At 35.2% G+C, this 23198-nt stretch overlaps 1 protein-coding gene across 1 annotated transcript in view; it reads left to right on the top strand.

The window, feature by feature from the left end:
- The window catches only part of RIOK3 (RIO kinase 3), a 29051-nt gene extending 7576 nt beyond the window's left edge, over positions 1–21475 (top strand). The window contains exons 2-13 of the mRNA XM_077135797.1: positions 2408–2523; positions 3140–3285; positions 3373–3480; positions 3674–3783; positions 5301–5444; positions 6124–6251; positions 12746–12943; positions 13552–13711; positions 15103–15183; positions 15274–15363; positions 16354–16461; positions 19821–21475. Coding sequence (XP_076991912.1) covers positions 2408–2523; positions 3140–3285; positions 3373–3480; positions 3674–3783; positions 5301–5444; positions 6124–6251; positions 12746–12943; positions 13552–13711; positions 15103–15183; positions 15274–15363; positions 16354–16461; positions 19821–19928 — 1497 coding nt within the window. The 3' untranslated portion in view covers positions 19929–21475. The remainder of the gene's footprint in view (positions 1–2407; positions 2524–3139; positions 3286–3372; positions 3481–3673; positions 3784–5300; positions 5445–6123; positions 6252–12745; positions 12944–13551; positions 13712–15102; positions 15184–15273; positions 15364–16353; positions 16462–19820) is intronic.
- Positions 21476–23198: the final 1723 nt, after the last annotated feature.

The raw sequence follows: 23198 nt of genomic DNA, 5'->3' as shown, positions 1-23198 counted from the left end.
ACCTGGGCTTTAGAACTGAGCAAACCAAGACTTTCTATGCTAAGTCAGTATACTGATCCAGTTTTATGTAACAAGAGAATCTATAGGCTTCCTGGCCTTTTTTTTTTTTTTTCAGTTTCTTGAAAGAATTCTCAGAAAGGAATTAGAAAAAAGGTGCAGATTGATTTATAACTTGTGGCTATGGTAAAAGTTACACAATGATATGCATCTGTATAATGAGAAGACTTTACAGAGGTAATTGCATAAAAACAAAGGATTAATATTATTAAGACATTTTCTTTTAATAATGTGTCTGTGAAAGAAGCTAATTTGGCAGAGACAGCTAATTTTTACCTTTAATTAGCAGGTAAAAAATGCTTTACCTGCAAATTAAAGCAACCCAACAAATATGTTATATTTCTATCATGGTCCTGGTTGGAGTAGGGAATTGTAATGGAATATAATTTGGTGTTTTAGGGAGAATAATATTTTAGCAAAATGTGGAATAAATGAGCTAGAAATGAATGGCTATCATAGGAATATAAATGTGAGGTGAAAAGGGCTTGAAGTAGGATGTGTTCTGTGGGTTCAAGGTGTGACTGAAAGGAAAAGAATTTCTCAATGTTGAATCAAGAGAGTGTGTAGGGATGAAGGAGAGAGGTGTCAAAGATTGCTCTAAGGCTTCTTCTACCTGGGGGAATAGATAAATTAAGTGCTAGTTACAGAATGGAAAAGTTTTTTTAACTTTTGAAAAAGAAAGTCATGGTTTCAGGGGGTAGATGAGAGTTTGTTTTGTGACATTCTCAGTTTCGTAATACATGTGGAGCAGTTTCCCTTTACATGAAAGTATTATATGTTCAAGGAGGATGCTGTATACTACCTACTTTCACATGTTTAAAAAAATTGATATATAAATAAGATATATAGACTGATGGATTAATGGATTAATTTGCATACAGCAAATATGGCAGAATGTTAAAATGGGTGGGTCTGGGTATTGGGGGGAGGGTATGTTGGAATTCTCTTGTATAGCTTTTGTATTATTTGTGCACCTGTCTTATAAGTTTGACATTGTTTAAAAATAAAAAGTTTAAGGAAAAGAAAAAGGTAAGCCAAGTGGGAGAGAGAGTAGGAAAGAGTATTCCAGACTCTACACCCAAAGGCTGGGGAGAGATGACAAACTTCAGCAGTAAAAAAGTGAGTAAAACAGTGAGGAGAATGAGGGAGACAACAGCAAGACATAAGGCCAGATCACAAGATCATGCCTTGTAAGCATGTTAAGAAATGAATTTGGGCTTCAAGGCAAAGGGAAACAAAGAGTTTTAATCAAGGTAACTGAACCAATCAGCTTTGCATTTTAGAAAAACCACCATGTTGTAGTATGGAGAATGAGACAAGCAAGACTGAAAGTAAAAAAATTAGTTAGTAGACTGTCAAAGTACCCGGTAATAAGATTATGGTATTTTGGGTTAGACTTATGGAAGGGAGGATGGAGAAAGCTGGGCAGATTCACAAGATTCTTAGACATGATATTCAATATTAATGATCTTACACTAGAATATAAAATGTAATCATTTGCTGCTGCTAAGTAATGCTTGCCCCCTCAAAAATTGTGGTTTAACATATCCCAAGGTATAACAAGAGGGCTGACATAACTTTTAGATTTAGAAGTCTGGTATAGAAACCATAATGCTTAAATTAAAATGAGGTTTTGAAAAAAAGAGATATAACTTCCAAGTGGGTTTTGAATTGTGCTCATAGGTATAATCTATTCCTATAAAACAATCTACCTGTTCACCAAGTTATAAGTAGGTTGCTTGGTAATTAGCATGGAATCAGAACAATGGGAGTTAGATTCATTCATTTCATGCTGTGAAATCCTAGTTGCTTCCCCTCAACTCTAAGGACATATCTACCAAGCAGGCTCTTTCTAGAGCTTTTGGCTGTGTTAGTGTTTAATTTACATTTATCCTTGATTAGTCTGTGCTGGGAGATATTTTCACTTTTCAGAAATAGCTAATCATTCTTTTTGGGTCTATTTAACTCATTTAAATTCTCGAAAGATAACTTTATTTCCAAGTTTAAGAGATATTTTATTATCTTAACTGAGCTTTTTTTAAAAAATGCTGTGTTATTGAGATTTATTCACACACCATACAATCCATCCTAAGTATGCAATCAGTGGCTCACAGTATCATCACATAGTTGTGCATTCATCATTATAGTCAAATTTTAGAATATTTTCTTTACTCTAAAAAATAAAAATATAAAAGAAAACTGAAAACATCCCATACCCCTTATCCCCCCTCCCATTTTGAACCTCTAGTATTGGTGTGATACATTTGTTACTGTGAATGAAAGAATTTTAAGATATTACTGTTAAGTATAGTCCATAACTGAGCTGTTTTTTTTCTTCCCTTTTATACAGTGTCCATGGGCTATCCCTCAAAATACAATATCTTGTTCCTTGGCTGATGTAATGAGTGAACAGTTGGCTAAAGAATTGCAGTTAGAAGAAGAAGCTGCTGCTTTTCCTGAAGTTGCGTAAGTAAAATTCACCAACAACCTGTTTATCTGGCAGCTTATTATAACAAAGCTTTAGAATTTGATTAATGATTGTAATAACAAATAATTAAGAAATACTTTTAATAAAACAGAGCAGGAGAAAAAGCACCATACTAAGCATCCATTGATATTTGAGTCACTGTTTCTGTGACTGCTTTTCGGTGGGCAAACCACTTTTACTTCTCTGGGTTTTAGTTATTTCATGTCAGTGCAACAGTTAAATTACTTATCTCCAAGTTAGCAAATATTGAGGTGTAGTACAGTTTTGATCCAGTATTTGTAGTTTATCATTTAATAAGATTTTATCTCCTTTGACTAGAACACCAAACAAATGAATTCTGGACCTCAGTCTGTATCTTGTTATAATCACTAGAGCAGTCTCTTTTAGCTTTTTTAATCCTAATTGGTGCTCTCACAGGTGTGTGCCATTGGTCAGGGCAGCTGGGCAGGAGACTCTGAATGGTTTGGTAGCATTCTTTCCCATTGTTTCTTCAGTGCAATTTTAACACTGAAAAGGCACATCCTGCTCTCATAATCAGTAGCATCTGTTTACATAAGCACATTATATTAGTTTATATCGCCTTATTTTGAATAGTGTTGCTGAAGGACCATTTATTACTGGAGAAAACGTTGACACTTCCAGTGACCTAATGCTGGCTCAGATGCTACAGATGGAATTTGACAGAGAATATGATGCACAGCTTAGGCGTGAAGAAAAAAAATTCAATGGAGATAGCAAAGGTACTATGACCCTATTGTGACAATTGGGTGGTAGAGAATGCTTGTAATGTGCTCTAAATAGATTTTCAACTATTTTTCCCTTTTAAGTTTCCATTTCCTTTGAAAATTATCGAAAAGTGCATCCTTATGAAGACAGTGATAGCTCTGAAGATGAGGTTGACTGGCAGGATACTCGTGACGATCCCTACATACCAGGTATCAGTGTGTCTGTATTTTGGTGGGGATATAGGAAGACTAATTTTCCTATGAACCCTTTTTCATTTTATATTATCTTTGAATCTGTCATTTGGTAATTGACTCTGCAAGATTCAAATGTCTTTTTAGACAATGTTGAATGTGTTTAGTCTTTTCTATTTTTATATTCTTGGCTTGTTTTAATTGCTTTTAGCAAAACCAGTTCCTACTCCAAAAAAGGGTTTTATTGGAAAAGGAAAAGACATCACCACCAAACATGATGAAGTAGTATGTGGGAGAAAGAATACAGCAAGAATGGAAAATGTAAGTTTCAGAAAGTATGTATATCTAAATCTAGAGTTTTGTTTGAATAAGTTTAAAATAGGATTCTTTTTTTTTTCCCTAGGTTTTAAAAGCCTTTAATCAGTGAAACTCTCAAAATTCTAAAAAATAACATTTTCATCTTTTATAAAAGGCTCTATTTTCCTCTGACATTTCATATAAAAGCATTAAGGATCTCAATAAAGAACCAATTAAAAAGAAGAGGAGGAACGGGAGGGGGAGAGGAGACAGAGATAATAAGCCAGTTTTAGAAGGTTCTAACGTTGCCAAACATATTTTTTAGTCTTCAAAACTATATTTCTTTATATTTTCTTACTTATATTAGTTTACATTGATTTATCCTAATGGAAAAACACCCCAAACCTAATCGTTTTTGGAGGGGGGCTGGTGCATGGGTCAGGAATCCAATCCAGGTCTCCAGCATGACAGGTGAGCGTTCTACCACTGAACCACCCAAACCTATAAAATAGAATTCTTAATACAGTACCTTCAATTTCTAAAAATATTCTTTTTTCTTTCTAAAAATGTTTAGAGGACAATAAATCAATAACACAAAAACTCACCTACTAATGAAAATATAAAATATCTCAGAATAAACCTCTACCTTTTGAATTTTTTATCTGTGTACAAAATGCTCCTGCAAAATCAGAAGTAAAATGTAATTTTTAAAAAGCATTTTCTTACTTCATAAATATTGTGATTAATATAAAACAGACTTTAGAACACAAATATTTGTTAAGTAAGCATGTTATTAAATTAAATAAATTCTAGAAATATTCCAGATCTGACTCCAGACCAGTGATGTCCAATAAAACTTCCTGTGATATGGAAATGTTCTGTGTCTACACTCTCCAAAAGGGTTACTAATAGCCATATTTGGCTGTTCAAAGTACTTGAGATATGGCTGATAAGATTAAGGAACTGATTTTTATTTTTATTTTATTTAAAATTAAATATCCACATATGGCTAGTGACTACAATATTGGACACTCCAGCTCTAGTAAGATAATTGTCACGGTGTGGACATAGCTAGCTATAATAACCGTCTTCTCAAAAATAATTAATTTTAAAATTTTATGTCTTTGGTGAGATTTGGTGTAGCTTTTAAAATATAATATTGTATCCTTTGGCTGATGTAGAAGCAAGGTAGAAAGCATATGCTAAAAAGACATAAGATTTTAGATATGATTAGATGTTTTCTATGCAAGGCATAAGATTAATGTGTTAAATTAATGTGTTAAATTGTTCAATTTTATGTCCTATGGAAAACGCCTTCCTTTGGTTTACAGTTTCTTGGATGGTATTGCTCTTTTTTTATTTAGTTTATTAGTGAGTTATTTTTCTCTTTAATACTCATGTGTTCTGCTTTTATAGCATGATTATGTATCGAATAGGAAATCTGTTCCAAGTAATTCTCATTGTTTGTTTTGTTCTGTTTAGTTTCTATATCCGTTTTATAGCAGTCAAGTGCTAATTTTCCTTTTTTTTTCCTTTGGTAGTTTGCACCTGGGTTTCAGGTAGGAGATGGAATTGGAATGGATTTAAAACTATCAAACCATGTTTTCAATGCTTTAAAACAACATGCCTATTCAGAAGAACGTCGAAGTGCCCGCCTCCATGAGAAAAAGGAGCATTCAACTGCTGTAAGTATTAATTTTTTTTCTTTATTGGATTCTTGTTAGAAAACTTCATGTTTGAGAAATTCAAAAAGTCTTCATGTTTGATATCTTTTCATAAAATTGGCTTTTGAAATCAAAGATGTAAATAAAACCTAATTTACAATTTGACTTACCAGATTTAACGTAATGGCCGTTAATCACTTAATCAAAACTAACATCTTCGTGATCGTAATTAAGTCGGACTGTTACGTTTGCTTTGCAATTGAATTCCAGAATTTATTTAAAAATTTGTTCCCTGTTACATTATAGGTACAATTATAATACAGTAAGTAGTCTATTTTACGTTAAAAAAAATAGTGCCTAATATCTCAAGAATAGCCTAACGTACTAAACCTTCAGAAAAAAAAGGAATAAGTATACAAGAGCTCTTTTAATTGGGGAGATAAGATTTTGATTAAGCTAAAATCTGACTTTTTACACTTCTTTTAGATACCCTCTTTCAGAGACATCAGTTATAGTTTGTAGAAATTAATTGTATCTTGACAGCACTCTTTTAAGGGCCTGTTATATATATTTCTAGGTAAATTAACTAATAAAAGTAAAAAAGAAAACAAATACTTATTTTGAACATAAGATTTTGTAATGATTTAGAAAGTGTTTTGTGGTTAACACAGTTTTACTTACAGTGCTCTGTCTTTTGTAGGAAAAAGCAGTTGATCCTAAGACCCGTTTACTTATGTATAAAATGATCAACTCTGGAATGTTGGAGACAATCACTGGCTGTATTAGTACAGGAAAGGAATCTGTTGTCTTTCATGCATATGGCGGAAGGTAAATGAGCAAAATACAATATCATTATGTGAACAGAAGCTTAGCTTCTTCTCCCCAATGTTAATGGATTTACACAGAATTTAAATTAGCACTGCATGGCAATCAGAGTAATTTTGAAAATGTTATTGTTGAAAATCTAGGCAGTATAGGGATGTATAAAGAAAAACACTATCATCTTAATTCTACTACTCAGAGGTAAACATTAGTAGTTTGTTGTAATCTCTTCCAGTTTTTTTTTCTATGAACATACTATCTTTGACATTATTGAAATCCTATTCTCTAAACATTGTATTTTTAAAGGAATTTTAATATTTGTCTGGCCTCAGTTTAAATTTTAATTTTGAAAAGGGATAAAAGACCTTAACGTAATATATATTTTTTTAAATGGGATTTTTCCTGATTCATAAATACTGTGATTAATATAAAACATTTAGACTTTAGAACACAAATGCTTTACTCAGTATCATAGTTTTCTCATATAATATATCTTAGATCTTTCCATATTACTAACTTGTATTATCCCATTGTTTATAGTAGTACATTCCACTGTGTGAATATACAGAAAAATCCTTCTACCTATATCTTGACATGCTTTTACAAATGTATCCTTAAGCTGAATTCCTAACAATGAAATTGCTGAGGTCAAAGATTATATGTATTTTCCTCTTTCTAATTAGTTTTAATTAGAAACTCTAATTGAAGAGTTTCTAGATTTTGCTTGCTGTTTGAGCCACTGAGCTAGACATTTTAATAAGCAGTAGTTTATTTATTTATTAAGATAAAATTAAAATACTTTTTTCCTTGTATAGCGCAACAAAGATCAGAAATCTTTTTTTTTTTTTTTTGACAAAACAACATACAAACACAAACATTCTTAACATATGAATATTCCGTACTTGGTGTACCATAAGTGGCTCACAATATCATCACATAGTTGTATATTAATCACCACGATCATTTCTTAGAACATTTGCATTACTCCAGAAAAAGAAATAAAAAGAAAAAACTCATACATACCATAACCCTTACCCCTCCCTCTCATTTACTACTAGTATTTCCATCTTCCCAATATATTTTAACCTTTGTTCCCCCTATTTATTTTTCCTATACCCCTTACCACTCCCTTTCATTGATCACTAGTATTTCCGTCTACTCAATTGATTTTGACATTTGTTCCCCCTATTTTTGTTTATTTTTTACTCATCTGTCCATACCATAGATAAAAGGAGGATGAGAACAAGATTTTCACGTCACACAGTCAAAAACTACATCATTATACAATCATCTTCAAGAACGTGGCTACTGGACATGGCTCTACAGTTTTAGGCACTTCCCTCTAGTCACTCTAATACACTTTAAACTAAAAAGTGAATATCTATATAGTGCATAAGAAAAACCTCCAGAATAACCTCTCGACTCTGAAATCTGTCAGCCACGGACACTTTATTTTCTCTCATTTCTCTCTTCCCCCTTTTGGTCGAGAAGGTTTTCTCAGTCCCTTGATGCTAGAATTTCTGTCCCACGTTGCCAGGGAGGTTTATACCCCTGGGAGTCATGTCCCACGTAGATGGGGGAGGGCAGTGAGTTTGCTTGAAAGGCCAGAAATTTTGAATTTACTTTTATCTTGTAATCATTTATCTTGTAATGGTAGAGCAAATGCAATGCAGTTTTCCCTTTGAACTAGTCAAATCTGCAGATTGTGTACATTCTGAATGTCAGTAGACATTGCCAAATTACCTTCTCAGAAGGTTAACCAATTTACACTATCACCAGTAGTGAGCCTATCTCCCTCATCCTCATCAGGGTTTCGTATTATCAAACTTATTGTTTTGTTTTTTTTTTGTCAACATGAAAGATGAAAAATTAACATCTTAATATTGTGCATTTTAAAATTATGATTAAGGGTGCTTTATTGGCCATTTATATTTCCTTTTCTTGCCAACTACCTCATTTATTTTTGTCCATATACTGTTATACTTAATGGTACCTGGATAATAATGAATGATCTCTCTTTCCTTTTGGTGGAATTGGTATCGTAATCTCTATGTTGGCATTTGAAAGTTAGCAAAACTATAGAACATTCCATTTTCTTCAGAGAGTAAATGCTTTTAAAAGCTTGTGTTAATTTTCTCTTGCTGCATAAAAAATTGCTTCAAACTTAGCAACTTTTAACAACACCTTATCTCATAGTTTCTATAGGTCAAAAGTCCTGGCATGACTTAGCTGAGTTCTCTGCACAGGTTCTACCAGGCTGTGATTGAGGGGCCTCCCAGGATGCTTTCCCATTTGGAGCTCAGGATCCTCTTCACTTGGAGGGAGGCCCCCGCAAAGTCTTATTAGGTAGCCCTCTCACAGGACCTCTCCTAGCGTAGCAGCTTACTTTTCAGAGCTAGTAGGAGAAGCTCTTATTGCAATTGGCTGAGACTTATATAATGAAACATAATTATGGGAGTGACTGTTCCATCCCTTTTGCCGTGTAATCAAGGGAGTAGCTGTCCTATCCTACTCAGGGAAAGGGATGGGAATCCTGGAAGCCATCTTAAGAGTCCTGATACTGGGCAGGCCACAGTGGCTCAGCAGGCAGAGTTCTTGCCTGCCATGCCAGAGACCCGGGTTCGATTCCTGGTGCCTTCCCATGCAAAAAAAAAAAGAGTCCTGATACCACAAAGCTGTTCTGGTTTCTTTCACTCTCAGGTTTGCCAAGCAGTCAACATTAAGGAATACACAGGTTATGCAAGTGAGTCCTTGTACAGTATAGGAATAGAGAACTGAAAAAGGTCATTGATAGGCACATTCAGGGAAACTGTCATGAGGAAGTTAGATCTGAACTTGGGTTTTAAAATAGTCAAAATACCAATGTTGAGTGATAAATGCTAGGTGCAGAATATTTATAATGTACCATCTACTTACATTTTTAAAGTTATATAAAAAATTATATGTATTATACATGCTTCTATATATGGCTACTTAAGTATGTATCTTTCTAATCGGACCAAAAGATACAACTAAACTTATAATAATGATTGCCTCTGGAGAAGTGGGGCGGGGAGTGAAACTCCTTGGGGTATCAGTCAGGGGACCTCAGCTTTATAATATTTAATTAAAAAAAAAAAGAGATTGAGAATGGGAGGATTAAAGTTTAGGCAATGAGGAGATTGATGATAAGGAGATTAGAAAGTGTGTGTTTTAAAGGTAATAAGAAATAAAGCAGTATGGACGAATTGAAGGAAGGTCTTCAAAATTATGTAGAAGGATGTTATTTTAGTTTGTTAAAGCAACCGGAATCCAATATACAGCAAATAGAATGGCTTTTATAAAGGGGATTTATTAAGTTACAAGTTTCCGGTTCTAATGCCATAAAAGTGTCTAAACTAAGGCATCCAGAGAAAGATGAAAGACTGATGTCTATCACATGAAAAGGCATGCAGCTGGGATCTGCCTTCTCTTCCTGGCTTCTGGTTTCAAATGGCTCTCTTAGACCCTGGGGATCCTCTGGCTTCTGGCTTGCTTAGCATCTCATGGGAAGGCACATGGTGATGTCTGCTGGGTTTTGCATCTCCACACATCTGCGTCTAAGCATCTGCTCTCTGTGTCAACATGCCAAACATCTCCCAATTTCTGCATCTGTGCCACTTCTGAGGTTTCTCCAAAATGTTTTCCCTTTTAAAGGACTCCAGTAAACTAATCAAGACCCACCTTGAATGGATGGAGTCAGATCTCCATCTTAACAAAAGGTCTTACCCACAATTGAGTGAATCAGTCTCCATGGAAACAGTCTAATCAAAGATTTCATGCTAAACAATAGGTCTGGTCCCACAATATTGGATCAGGATTGAAAGAAAATGGCTTTTTTGAGGGTATGTAACGGTTTCAAACTAGCACAGATATATAATTTGCTAAGAAACAAGGAAGTTTTGTGGTAGAAAATAAGATAAGCTGGACTTTATCCTGGTGACCTTCCAATTAGGGAATCTCTTTTCTGGTGTTTTTCATAGGGGTTCATCTACCTTATGCTTAAACCATTCCAGTGACAGGGAGCTTATTTCAAAATCCAACCTGTTCTGTCTATAATATCTTTAAATTACTGGAAATTCCTTCCTAGTATTGAGTTTCTCATCTGTTTTCCTAAAAACTGATTCATCATTTACCAAATATTTGAGCAGCTACTATGCACCAGATACTCTTTTAGGTATTGGGAATACGGTAATGAATGGTACAGGAAAGTCCCTGCTCTCTTAAAGAATGTACTAACCCTATCCATCCCAAACCCCTCCAAGACAATAGTAAATTAAGTAAGAAAATTTATCAGGTAAGTGCTATGCAGATAGTTAAAATAAGGTGATGATGTAGTAACCAATTAAGTACCTTTAATTAGGTAGACAGGAAAGGCTTCTCTGATGAAGTGATATTTAAACTAAGATTTGAATAACATGTAGGATCAGTATCAAAATCAGGTAGAAGGGCCTTCTGGGACAAGAGAACAGCTGTTGCTAATGCCTTAAAACATGTCCAAGCTTGATGTGTTTGAGGGACAGTAAGAAAGCCAGTATGCCTAGAGCTTAGTGTGCAAAATGAAGGGAGGAGACTGGAGAATGAGCAGGTTTTGGGCCATGTAGGATTTTGTAAGCTAGGGGAGGAATCTGCCGTTCATTCATGTGCAGCGAGAAGCAAAGCTGTCATTTTATTTTTGTTTTCAAAAGATTACTCAAGACTGCTTTGTGGAAAATGAAGTCTAAGAAGGCAAGAGAAGCAGCCAGATCAGTTAGAAAGTTGTGCAGTGGTTTAACTGGAAGATGATGAAAGTTTGGATTAAGGAGGTAGTAGTGAGGCAGAGGATAGAGACTTTTGGTTAGTTTTGAAGGTAGATTCAGTGGTACATGCTGTTGGACTGATTGTGGGGTATGAGAGGATAGATTCTTGCTTAGGGAAGCCAGGCGTCAGTGCCTGGAGTAGGATGGCTTCAGGGGGCATTTATCAAGAGTTTTGTTTTGAACATATTACATTTAAGGTGCCTCCAAGTTGGTGTCCAATAGGCAGTTGATAAATGAACCTAAAGTTCTGGTGAGAGTCAGGTCCAGGGATAGAAATGTGGGAGGATCAGTAATGGATGATATTCAAACCCATGGGGCTAAATGAAATTTCCCAGGAAGAGAAATTTCTCTAGAAAGAGAAGAGGGATTAAATAGAACCAGTTGTAGTACTCTGGCTTTTTAAGACTAAACCAAGGAGTATGAGTCAGCTGGGAGAATATGGTACAGAAGGAGGTAGGCTGGTAGTTTGATTCAAATTCTGCCCTCTGTTCCTTTCTTTTCCATATTAACATTCCTTCTGATATTTAAAGATAAATACTGTCTCATTCCATCCACCTCCTTTTTGTTCCCATTGTCACCACCATGATTTAAGCCCTTTTAACGTCTCACTATCACAGGACTATTGCAGTAGCATCATAAGTAGGCTCCACACCTCTAGCCTCTCCCCACTTATCATTCACTTGATATTCATGAAGTTTGTCTTTGAAAGCACTGTGCTTAGAAGCCCTGAGTGATTCCTCACTGTCTTTTAGAGATCTGTCCAGGCTTCTAACTCAGGCATTCAGGGTTCTTCACAAATCTGCCTCCATCCAATTCCTTCACTCTGAACTTCTTTCATTTCCTCTCTAGTCAAGTCTTAATCTGTAGTATTCATTGTTCCATAGACATGTCCTGTTGTTTCCCACCTCTGCCTTTTTTTTTTTTTGTATACTGTGTGGTGAGGGTCACGTTTCATTCTGTTTTTCCATATGAATAACCCTATTGTAGCACCATTTGTTGAATGTTTTGTTTGTTTTTGGAGTGCATGGTCCGGAATCGAAGCAGGGTCTCCAACATGGCAGGTGAGAATTCTACTACTGAACTACCCATGCACACCCCACCTCTGCTTTAGTTACTACTGTTTGAAGGCACATGTTCAAATACTGCTCATTGTTCTGATTCTGTTTCAGAGGCCACCTGTGCCATGAAGCCTTGCCTGACCTTTCTAATAAAAAAGTGGCCTGGCCTATTCATGTGCTGGTTTGTTCTCCCCTGCCTCTGCATGCATGCACACAGGGCAGAGACCCTTTTACTAATCTTCATATCTGCTAGGAGCGAAGGAATTATAAAAAGCTGCTCTGTTTTGTTGCTTTTGTTGAACCTTGTACCTGAGACATCCCAGGTAGACTCTAGGCCGTTTTAAAGTTCATATGCTTTTATTTCTTCTCAAGTTTGGTTCCAGAGCCATTAAATGAAGAACATTAAATTATGGGTTGTTGAAAATTGGTTGTACTTTATTTGAAACTGTTTTTTTTTTAAAAAAAAAACAAAAACCTAAAGCTTTATTAAGATCCAAAACTTGAAGACTTAAAAAACACATGGCTTGATGTTCTCAGAGAAGGTAGAATGACTCTTTAATTTTGATATTGTTTTATTTGTGAGCTAACTACTTATACTGACTTAATTTTTTTTTCTTTTACTCAGCATGGAAGATACAAAGGAAGATAGTAAAGTTATACCTACAGAATGTGCCATCAAGGTATTTAAAACCACTCTCAATGAGTTTAAGAATCGTGACAAGTATATTAAAGATGATTTCAGGTTTAAAGATCGCTTCAGCAAATTAAATCCACGTAAGATCATCCGCATGTGGGCAGAAAAAGAAATGCACAATCTCACAAGGTACAGTAAATTATTGAGCTAGAAACAATCCTGGGTAATTATTTTTCTGTCATAGGAGTCCTAGCCAGGAAAAAAAAATCCATTTCTTTTAAATTCACGTATAAAAATAATGAAAATCCTTGAAATTCTTAACTTTTTAGGATGAAAAGACTATTTTCTTTCCTTAGTAAGTAAAAAACTGAGGAAAATTAAGGCATTTTCTGACTAAGAAATTTCTTCATGTATCTAAACACTATTTTTAAAATTGTCTTTCTCAAGAGAATTTACTGCTCTTCCTCTAACCAACCTTTCCTCATACCTTCTTAATCTAGCCAATTCCTGTTCTCCAATCTCTTTTCCTGCTAAGTTTTTCTTGATGTATGCTGTCCTAACTCCTGCCCACATCTCTGTAAGTGCCCATACTACACTGGAATTGTCCCCGCACTTGTCTGTTATTTCCATCAGATCATAGGTTCCTTAAGGGCAAGGTCAAAGGCTGTGTCATATGAATTTCCATATCTCAAGGATGGAGCATATTGCCAGTTCGTTGCAGGCCCTGGCTAGATATTTGCTAAGTAAAATATTTTCTCCTCTAATCTCTATATTCTTAATCATTTCTTTCTGTATAGAATGCAGAGAGCTGGAATTCCATGCCCAACAGTTGTAATGCTCAAGAAACACATTTTAGTTATGTCTTTTATTGGCCATGATCAAGTTCCAGCTCCTAAATTAAAAGAAGTAAAACTCAGTAGTGAAGAAATGAAAGAAGCCTACTATCAAACTCTTCATGTAAGTTGTGCCTTTGAAAGCATACATACAAAATTAAAAAAAATATTTCCTAAATTTTTTTAAACTTCCTAAAAATAGTACCATTTTGAGGTGATATGACAAGGACTAACTGAAATTTGTGGAAGGATGTAAATATTGAAAAGTTGTCTTTATATGAATATGTAGATGTCTTGAGTAGTTTTAGAAAAATTTTAGACTTACAAGGCAAATGAAGGCTCCATTGTTAGCATTAGAGACAAAGAAGCACGAGGCTATTATTCACTAAACTTCATTTAGCAGCTATAGTAACTCATTACTTTGTTTGCAGCCTTGAATGCGATGGCTGTAACAACAAAGGAAGTACCTAATATTATTGTTGGAAAATTAGGGGGAAGTAGATTTGGTCTTATGAGAAAGTGGTGATAAAAACTAAAGATATTGGGAAATGGTTTCTCTATCTGTTCAGGTATTAGAGTTGGAAAGCATGCGTCAGGATCTTGAGGAAGTTATTCATGCTTTGGAACTGCAGTTGAATTTCAGTCTGAAGTCTTTCAAGCCTAAGAAAATGCTCCTAATACTTGTTCTTATTCCTCTATATTGTTGTAATTGAACAGTGAAGAAACTTAACATGCTTTTTGTGTAATCTCTGCATGGAGTTTTCATGTAGCAGCTGATGTGAATATAAAAGTGTTATACAAACTAATTTTAAAAAATATAGCTAGAGAGATAATCCAACTTTATCTGCCTCTAATAGAAAAACATTAAAAGTAAATTCGTGTCCCTTTTTATGACTTCTTTGGGAAGGGGTTACGACTGGGAAAGACATGAAGTAGTGAAGTACCTTTCCTATAAGGCTCTAATAAGGCTGGGAAAGAAATGCATTAGTGTTGATTAGTACTGTAAGGCTAGGAATCACTATCACTAATGAATACATAATGCCACCTAATTCATAAGAATATCTCTTTCCCAGTATGTATCTATATCACATAGAGGTCTCAGTGGGACATATGTCCTTTTATGAAAGAAAGTTGCTTACCTTGGTCCCATTTTTAGTGACTCAGAATTGTAAAACCACTAATGAGAATGAATGACATCACCATAGACAGAGATGCTATCTTACCCATGCTGAATTCTAGATCCACCCCCTTAGCCTCCCACTTTCCTTCCTGACACAGGGGAAAGGAAGTTGAGTTGCACGCACTCATTTGCTTTTTTTCTCCATTGTGTCATTGTTCCCCCACCCTACCTAAAAGAAAAAAGAAAAAAAAGCATAGTCTTAAACTGTGCAAAGTAAAGAGGAAATAAGTTGTTGAACTTTGTTTTGCTTTTCCTGGAAAATATATATATATTTTAAGTTGTATAGCTAAATTGTAATTGTTCCTTCATATCCTTAATATTTTACTTCTTCCCAGATGATGCAGCAGTTATATAATGAATGTACTCTTGTACATGCTGACCTCAGTGAGTATAACATGCTGTGGCATGCTGGAAAGGTGAGGGGCATATTTTGTTAATGTTCACATTAAATTTCTTGAATGTGAATTGAATGTAAATAAATTAATCTATGCTTTATCTTTTAATAGGTGTGGTTGATTGATGTCAGTCAGTCTGTAGAACCAACCCATCCCCACGGCCTGGAGTTCTTATTCCGAGACTGTAGGAATGTCTCACAGGTAGGCATGCAAACTAATTTGTTCTTTTTTTTGTGGGATGTAATAGGTTCAAATATTTTTCAGTCCTTAATCATCTTACTTGACCATGTTCTTAGAAATTGAAGAAAAGGACATCAGCTACTATCAAGATAGTGATACAGAGATCAGTTTGTTAGATTTCATTTTCAGCAAGAATTTGATTCCATGCCTAGCATTAAGTTTCCCGGTGACTAAATTTTCATTTTAACTCCAAACATTTATTCAAGCAAGTAGACTTTTAATTTGTGCAAAGTGCTTAAACTGCAGCTCATATAGAATAAGCCTGCATACTCATTGCTACTGTTATTATCATTAAAAGGAAATGAGTCTAGGGTGCCTGGGTAGTTCAATGGTTAGAATGCCTGCCTTTCATGTGGGAGACCCGGGTTTGATTCCTGGGCCATGCACCCAAAATGGAAGTGAGTCTTAAAAAAAGGGAGGGAGAGTTTAGCCTTCTTAATGAGGCAGTGTCTGTTTACTGTTACTGTGAGGCAGAGTAAAGAAATGAGGAGAGTTGAAGCTCAGTAGTCATAGTGTTGGGTCATATTTGTTTGTCATTTTTAATTCTGTAAGGGAAGTAAATTGTTAGCAACAGATTCAAATAGGTATGATCTTGTTAAATGATAAAATAACTTCCTATTGGAAATAACCTCTGAACCTGTTTGAAAATTTTAATTCTTAGATTAGTGAATGTGTTGCCTCTACAAATTCAAAGCATACCAAGTAACTTTATACATACCATTCATTTTATACATATAGAAAGTGTAGTGTGACAGACTACATCCAGAAGACCAAAGTGATGTGTAAGAGAGGACAAAAAGCAGGTAGAATCTGATCAGAGTTTAACTAGAACTGGGCATTACTATGGTCTAAAAACTTATAGACGGAATTCGGTGGAGTCTTACAAATATACTGTCCTATTTTTAGTTTTAGTTAATACCTATTACTGACTTCCTTGTATTTCTTTACTAGTTTTTCCAGAAAGGAGGAGTAAAGGAAGCCCTTGGTGAAAGAGAACTCTTCAATGCTGTTTCAGGCTTAAACATCTCAGCAGATAATGAAGTTGATTTCTTAGCTGAAGTAAGTGTTGTACAACCATTTTTCACCTTTTTGGTAATGGGGAACCAGATAGAGCAGACAACTGAAACCCAGAGATAATTTTATTCTCTCTTCTCTTCAAAAACAAAATTCATTTGAGATTTTTCTTCTCTTGAGATTTTGTTTTCAGTATCTGCAAACCTTTTATAGTTTAAGATGGACAAATAACATTTCCAATATACTCTTTATTTTCCCTATTTTATACATGACAGAGTTGACTGGTGAACTATCTAGTTGATGCAAAAAAAAAAGCAGTAACACTTGCCTTTAAGTGAACATAGAAAGTTAGAAATTGTTATCCTTAGAAATGTCCAGTTGATACAATATTGATTCTACAGAGCATAAAAGATTCCTCCTCTAGAGAAGCTCTCTTAAAATGAAACAAAAACCAAACACTGAAACAGTAGCTAAGTAACCCCAATGTTATATCAAGTAGCTTCAGAGAATGATTATGAAGATCTGTTCCAGAACTCCCCAAACATGACTCATTTGGCCAACTGTACCTAAGGCCAGAGGAAACACAATAGCAAGATGGTAAATCCAGCTTCTAGGACAGTACAGTTGTTCAGTAAATAAGTGTTTCTGTTGTTGAATAGATGTTTGGAATTTCCTTTTTTCCATTCTTTGTAAGTTTTATAAAGTACACATACATATCTGATTCCAATTGCCACCTTGAATAGATAGAGGCATGCTTTAGGATATTGCAGGTTCAGTTTCAGATCACTGCAATAAAGAAATATTGCCATAAAGCGAGTCATGAATTTTTTGGTTCCCAGGGCATATAAAAGTTATGTTTATACTATAGTGTAGTCTTTTATGTGTGCAATAGCATTATGTCTAAAAAAAAGTGTACATACCCTAATTTAAAAATACTTTATTGCTAAAAAATGCTGATTATCATCTGAGCCTTCAGCAAGTCATAATCTTTTTGCTAATGGAGGTTTTGCCTTGATGTTGGTAGCTGCTGATAGTCAGAGTGATAGTTACTGATGATTGGGGTGGCTGTGGCAGTTTCTTAAAATGAGACGATGAAGTTTGCCACATTGATTGACTCTTCCTTTCATGAAAGATTTCTCTGTAGCATGCAATGCTATTTGATAACATTATCCACCATAGAACTTCTTTCAAAATTGCAGTTCTCTCATACTCTACAGATGCTTTATCAACTAAATTTATGTAATCTAAAGCCTTTATTGTAATTTCAACAGTGTTCATCGCATCTTTACCAGGAGTAGATTCCATCTCAAGAAACCACTTTCTTTGCTTATCCATAAGAAACAATTCCTCATCCTTTCAAGTTTTATCATGAGATTACAGTAATGCAGTCACATATTCAGGCTCCACTTTTAATTCTAGTTCTCTTGCTATTTCTACAACATCTTCAGTTACTTCCTCTACTGAAGGCTTGAACCCTTTCAAGTTAGCCATTAAGATTTGAATCAACTTCTTCCAGATTCCGATTAGTGTTGATATCTTGACCTCGTCCCATGAATCACAGATATTCTTTGTGGCATTCATATTGGTGAGTCCTTTCTGAAGGCTTTTAATTGACTTTGCCTCCATCCGTCAGAGGAATCACTATCCATGACTGCTATAGCCTTACAAAACATATTTCTTAAATAGTAAGATTTGAAAGTTGAAATCACTGCTTAATCAATAGGATGGATTTTGTGTTAGCAGGCATGAAATCAACATTCATCTCATTGTGCATCTCCATCAGAACTTTTGGGTAACAGGGTCATTGTCAATGAGCAGTCATTTCAAAAGGAATCTTTTTTTTCTGAGCAGTAGGTCTCAACAATGGGCTTTAAATATTCAGTAAACTATGTTGTAAACAGATGTACTGTCATCCAGGCTTTGCTGTTCCATTTCTTAAGCAGAGACAGAATCAACGTAGCATAATTCTTAAGGGCCCTAGAGTTTTCAGAATGGTACGTGAGCATTGGCTTCAACTTAAAGTCACCAAATGCATTAACCTCTAACAGGAGAGTCAGCCTATGCTTTGAAGCTTTGAAGCCAGGCATTCACTAGCTATGAAAATCCTAGATGGCATCTTATTCCAACAGAGGGCTGTTTTGTCTACATTGGAAATCTATTTTTAGTGTAGCCACCTTTAATTATCTTAGCTAGATCTTCTGGATAACTTGCAGCTTCTCTAACAGCACTTTTATATTATGGAGATATCTTTTTTCCTTAAAATTTCATGAACCAACCTTTGCTAGCATCAAACTTTTCTTCTGCAGCTTTCTCACCTCTCTCAGCCTTCACAGAATTTAAGACAGTTAGGGCCTTGCTCTGGATTAAGCTTTGGCTTAAGGGAATGTTGTAGCTGGTTAGATCTTCTGCACAGATCACTGAAACTTTCTCCATATCAGCAATAAAGATGTTTTGCTTTCTTTTTTGTTTTTTTTTTTTACATGGGCAGGCACCGGAAATTGAACCTGGGTCCTCTGGCATGGCAGGCGAGCATTCTTGCCTGCTGAGCCACCGTGGCGCGCCCTGTTTTGCTTTCTTATCATTCATTTGTTCACTGGACTAGCACTTTTAATTTATTTCAAAAACCTTTTTTTCCTTTGCATTCAATACCTGACTAACCAGCCTAGCTTTTTGCCTGTCAGCTTTCAACATGTTGTCCTCACTAAGGTTGTCATTTCTAACTTTTGATTTAAAGTGAGAGACATGTGACTGTTCCTTTTACTTGAATACTTAGAGGCCACGATAGGATTACCAACTGGCCTAATTTCAATATTGTTGTATCTCAGGGAGTAGGAAGGCCTGAGGAGAGGGAGAGAGACAGAATATCTGATTGATGGAGCAGTCAGCACACACACATTTATCAGTTAATTTGTCATCTTGTATTGGCATGGGTTGTAGTTCCCAAAGCAATTATAATAGTAACATCAAAAGCCATTGATCACAGATCACTGTACCAGATATAATAATAGTGAAAAAGTTTGAAATATTGTGAGAATTCCCAAAATATGATACAGAGACACGAAGTGTATACATACTGTTGGGAATATGGCGCCAATGAATTGATTGACGCAGGGTTGCCGCAGAACTTCAATTTGTGAAAGCTGCAATATTGGCAAAGCCAAGCACAATAATAACAGCTATGCCTGTACTAGATATTGACCTTAGTGAAAGAATCAAGCACATATACTCTTACACACACACACACACACACACACACACACACACACACACACTTCTATAATTCTAATTTAAGGCCAACATCATTAGGAATGACCTAGTTTTTAAGAGAAGCACTGGCTCAATCTGAAGTGTGATTTCTGTGCAGTAGGATTTTCACAAATGGATTCAATGTATTAATGTTGTAGATAGAAGCTTTGGAGAAAATGAATGAAGATCATGTTCAGAAGAATGGAAGAAAGACTGCTTCATTTTTGAAAGATGATGGAGGTCCGCCAATACTGTATGATGAATAACACCAGCCCCCACTGCCTTTAAATGTTAACACAATGGAGATTGCCAACTGCCAATTGCAAATGAAGTTATGGGTGACTTGAAATACCAAAAAAAAGGAAACATGAAGACTGTACAGTGGTGCTTCTGTGTTTTTTTTTTCTTGAAACCCATGTGCCAGATGTGTGGAATTTTTAGCTCAACATTGAGAAAATAGAATGTTACTACCTCTCATCTTAATGAACAGAATAATATAATTCTTTAATAGCTAAAGGTTATCTAGCTAAAATAGACCTGATTTTACATGATTTATGGAATAAAGTGTTTTGATGAGATTTTTAAAACTTGGGTAACATTTTCAAAAGTGGAAAGAAGGGACAGAGGTGTTTATGAGAGAGGGTTTTTATTATAAATTATATGCTTATTTCACCTCCCTGTTTTGCAATACATCTTTCCTCCGATATTTTGTTGGCCTAAAGTTAGCCCTTCTGAATTCTTTTTCCGGACAAAAATTTCTTCTCTTTAAGTGGGTATTATAAATGGAAATTTGATTTCAGAAAAGCAGGCAGAAATAGAGCTAAGCAATGTTGTATTGGGACATCGTGAAAATGAACTGAATTCTGCTTTTTTCATACTTAAATCCAAGAAAGCCTTCATGGGCTTGTGAAAGATAAATATGTAAGAAATTCCTAACTAGCCAAATTTTTTTTTATTTAACGTTCAACTTTTCTACATTATGTAAAATGGTTAGGATGTAAATCATGATGTAGTTGCTCTACATTTATAATGAAAATGTAACTTTTCTGGAAGCACGGAATTTAAGACTTAACCATGTTTGATAAATCTTTGTGAAAAATCAAAGAAACAAAGTTCAGTTTACTTCTCATTCAGACTATATATTTATTGATTTTTGAGAGAAATATGGCAAGCTAATAAAAAATATTAAATAAAAAATGAGGAAAAGTTTATATAAAGCAACTTGGGCATCAAATTAACCAACTAATTTGAATTATCTGACCTCATTTTTTATAATTTCAGTACTGGCTGGACTCTACTTCTAAGAAAAAAGCAAGTACTTTACTTTTCCCACTAGCTTTATTAGGACTGAAGCCCATTAACCACAATTTCATGGCTCTTCCTATTACTGAAATCAGATTGGAACCACTAAAACCAAAACTTGATGTCTGATAATGGGAAGTAAAAACCTAAACATCACTTAGATTTGAAAGCTTCTCCTGTAACATTATTTTAAAATGCCAAATATGTTCTTCCTAGAGAAATATTTATTTTTGTGTTGTAAGATTTTAACTTCATTTCACAGAAGTGTAATTTGGGGTAGATATTCATTACATTTCTGAAATGCTTACTATTCTGAAACAAAGATTAGATGATGGGTGATTATTGGCAGAGAAATTTCAAAGAACTATCTAATTTTAAAACCGTTAACTATTTAAAATTTTGTTTTGTTTTCTAACATACTCTGTTTGACAGAGCAGCAAGTCCTTGCTGCGCAGCATTCTTGGAGTGTGCTATGAACATGCTTTTTAAATAATTAAAAATTAAGAGATCATTTTAGAATTGTGTGGTTTCTTTTTGCTCCTTATATTAACTAAGTCCTAGAACCAAGTCACTTTATTTGCGTAAAACTGAACAAGACTGTTTGTTTTAGTCTGCTAGAGCTGCCAGAATGTAACACACCAGAGATGAACTGGCTTTTAATAAGGGGATTTACTTAGTTAAAAGTTTATATTTTTTTCCGAGGAAAGGCAACTAGCTTTCATCTGAGGCTCTCTGTTACAAAGAAGGCACACTGCAATGTCTGCTGGCCCTGTCTCCTGGCTTCTGGGTTCCAAGAGCCCTCCCCAGGGTGATTCCTTTCTGCATCTCCAAATGTCTGTGCTGAGTTTGTGAACGCTGAAATGAGGTATGTATGCTGAGCTTTTACACTCTCTTCTGACCTCTCTCTTTTAAGCTTCCAGCTAATTTAATTAAACCTTACTCATTGTGGAAGATACTCCCCCTAGCCCACCCCAAATCCAGTTAACCACAGATGAAATTTCACATACTGATTGATGATTTAAGTCCATAGAAACAGAATAGGCTTCGTCACCTTGCCAAGTAGATACCTGTACCTAACTACCACACTATATTAAGCAGTTATTTCCCTCAACTTTTCATATTTAGATTTTACTCTTAAATGTACTACTTTACATTACAAACAGGTTTTCCTCACTTATAGATCAGAGTAAATTATTCATATAATGGAAAGGAAATTGGAAAATACTAGTTTGTTACATAAAGAATCAAATATAAATAAAAATACATGAAATGTGGAAATAGGGATTGTCATGGTTAGGGACAGGTGTCAACTTGGCCAAGTTGTGTACCTGTTCATCTGATTGGGCAAGCGCTGGCCTGTCTGTTGCAATGAGGACATTTCATAGGATTAGGTCATGATCACATCAGCTACATCCACAGCTGATTCCATTTGTTGTAATCAGCCAAAGGGGAGTGTCTTCTGCAATTAGTGATGCTAAATCCAATCATGGGAAGCCTTTTAAGGAGGACTCAGAGGAGACAGGTTCCATTCCTGCTTTGGCTGGTGAGCCTCTCCTGTGGAGTTCATCCAGGCCATTCATCGGAGTCATCGGCTTCGCAGCCTGCCCTGTGGATTTTGGACTCTGAGTTCCTACGGTCACGTGAGACACGTTCATAAATTTTATATTTGCAAGTGTTCCCTGTTGATTCTGTTTCTCTAGAGAACCCTAACTAATACAGGGATGTTTTGCCTCATTTTATGAAAGTATATATATGTACAACTCTAAGATACCAGAATTAAAGGTGGCTTTCTGAGAGAATTTTTACTTCAATGAGATAATTCATTGCCACTTTTTCTTAAAAAAAAAAAACAAAACTTTTTTTTTCTGTTTACAAAGGTAAGATCTCCTCCTTTGAATTTAAATATTGCAGCAATTTTCAAATCTTAAAGTGAGAGTCCCATGTAGTCTGAAAAGTGTATTTATAGTGTGGTATACATGCCCACCATTATAGTGTGGTATACTATGCTGGTTTGAAAGGATGTATGTCCCCTAGAAAAGCCATGTTTTAATCTAAATCCCATTTCATAAAGGCAGAATAATCCCTATTCAATACTGTGTGTTTGAAATTGTAATCAGATCATCTTCCTGGAGATGTGATTTAATCAAGAGTGGTTGTTAAGCTGGATTAGGTGATGACATGTGTCCACCCATTTGGGTGGGTCTTGATTAGTTTCTGGAGTCCTATAAAAGAGG

Source organism: Tamandua tetradactyla, chromosome 18 (assembly GCF_023851605.1).
Source record: "Tamandua tetradactyla isolate mTamTet1 chromosome 18, mTamTet1.pri, whole genome shotgun sequence".
NCBI classification, from domain to species: domain Eukaryota; kingdom Metazoa; phylum Chordata; class Mammalia; order Pilosa; family Myrmecophagidae; genus Tamandua; species Tamandua tetradactyla.
Note: the sequence above shows the minus strand (reverse complement) of the source record. Positions and strands in the feature narration are given on the sequence as shown.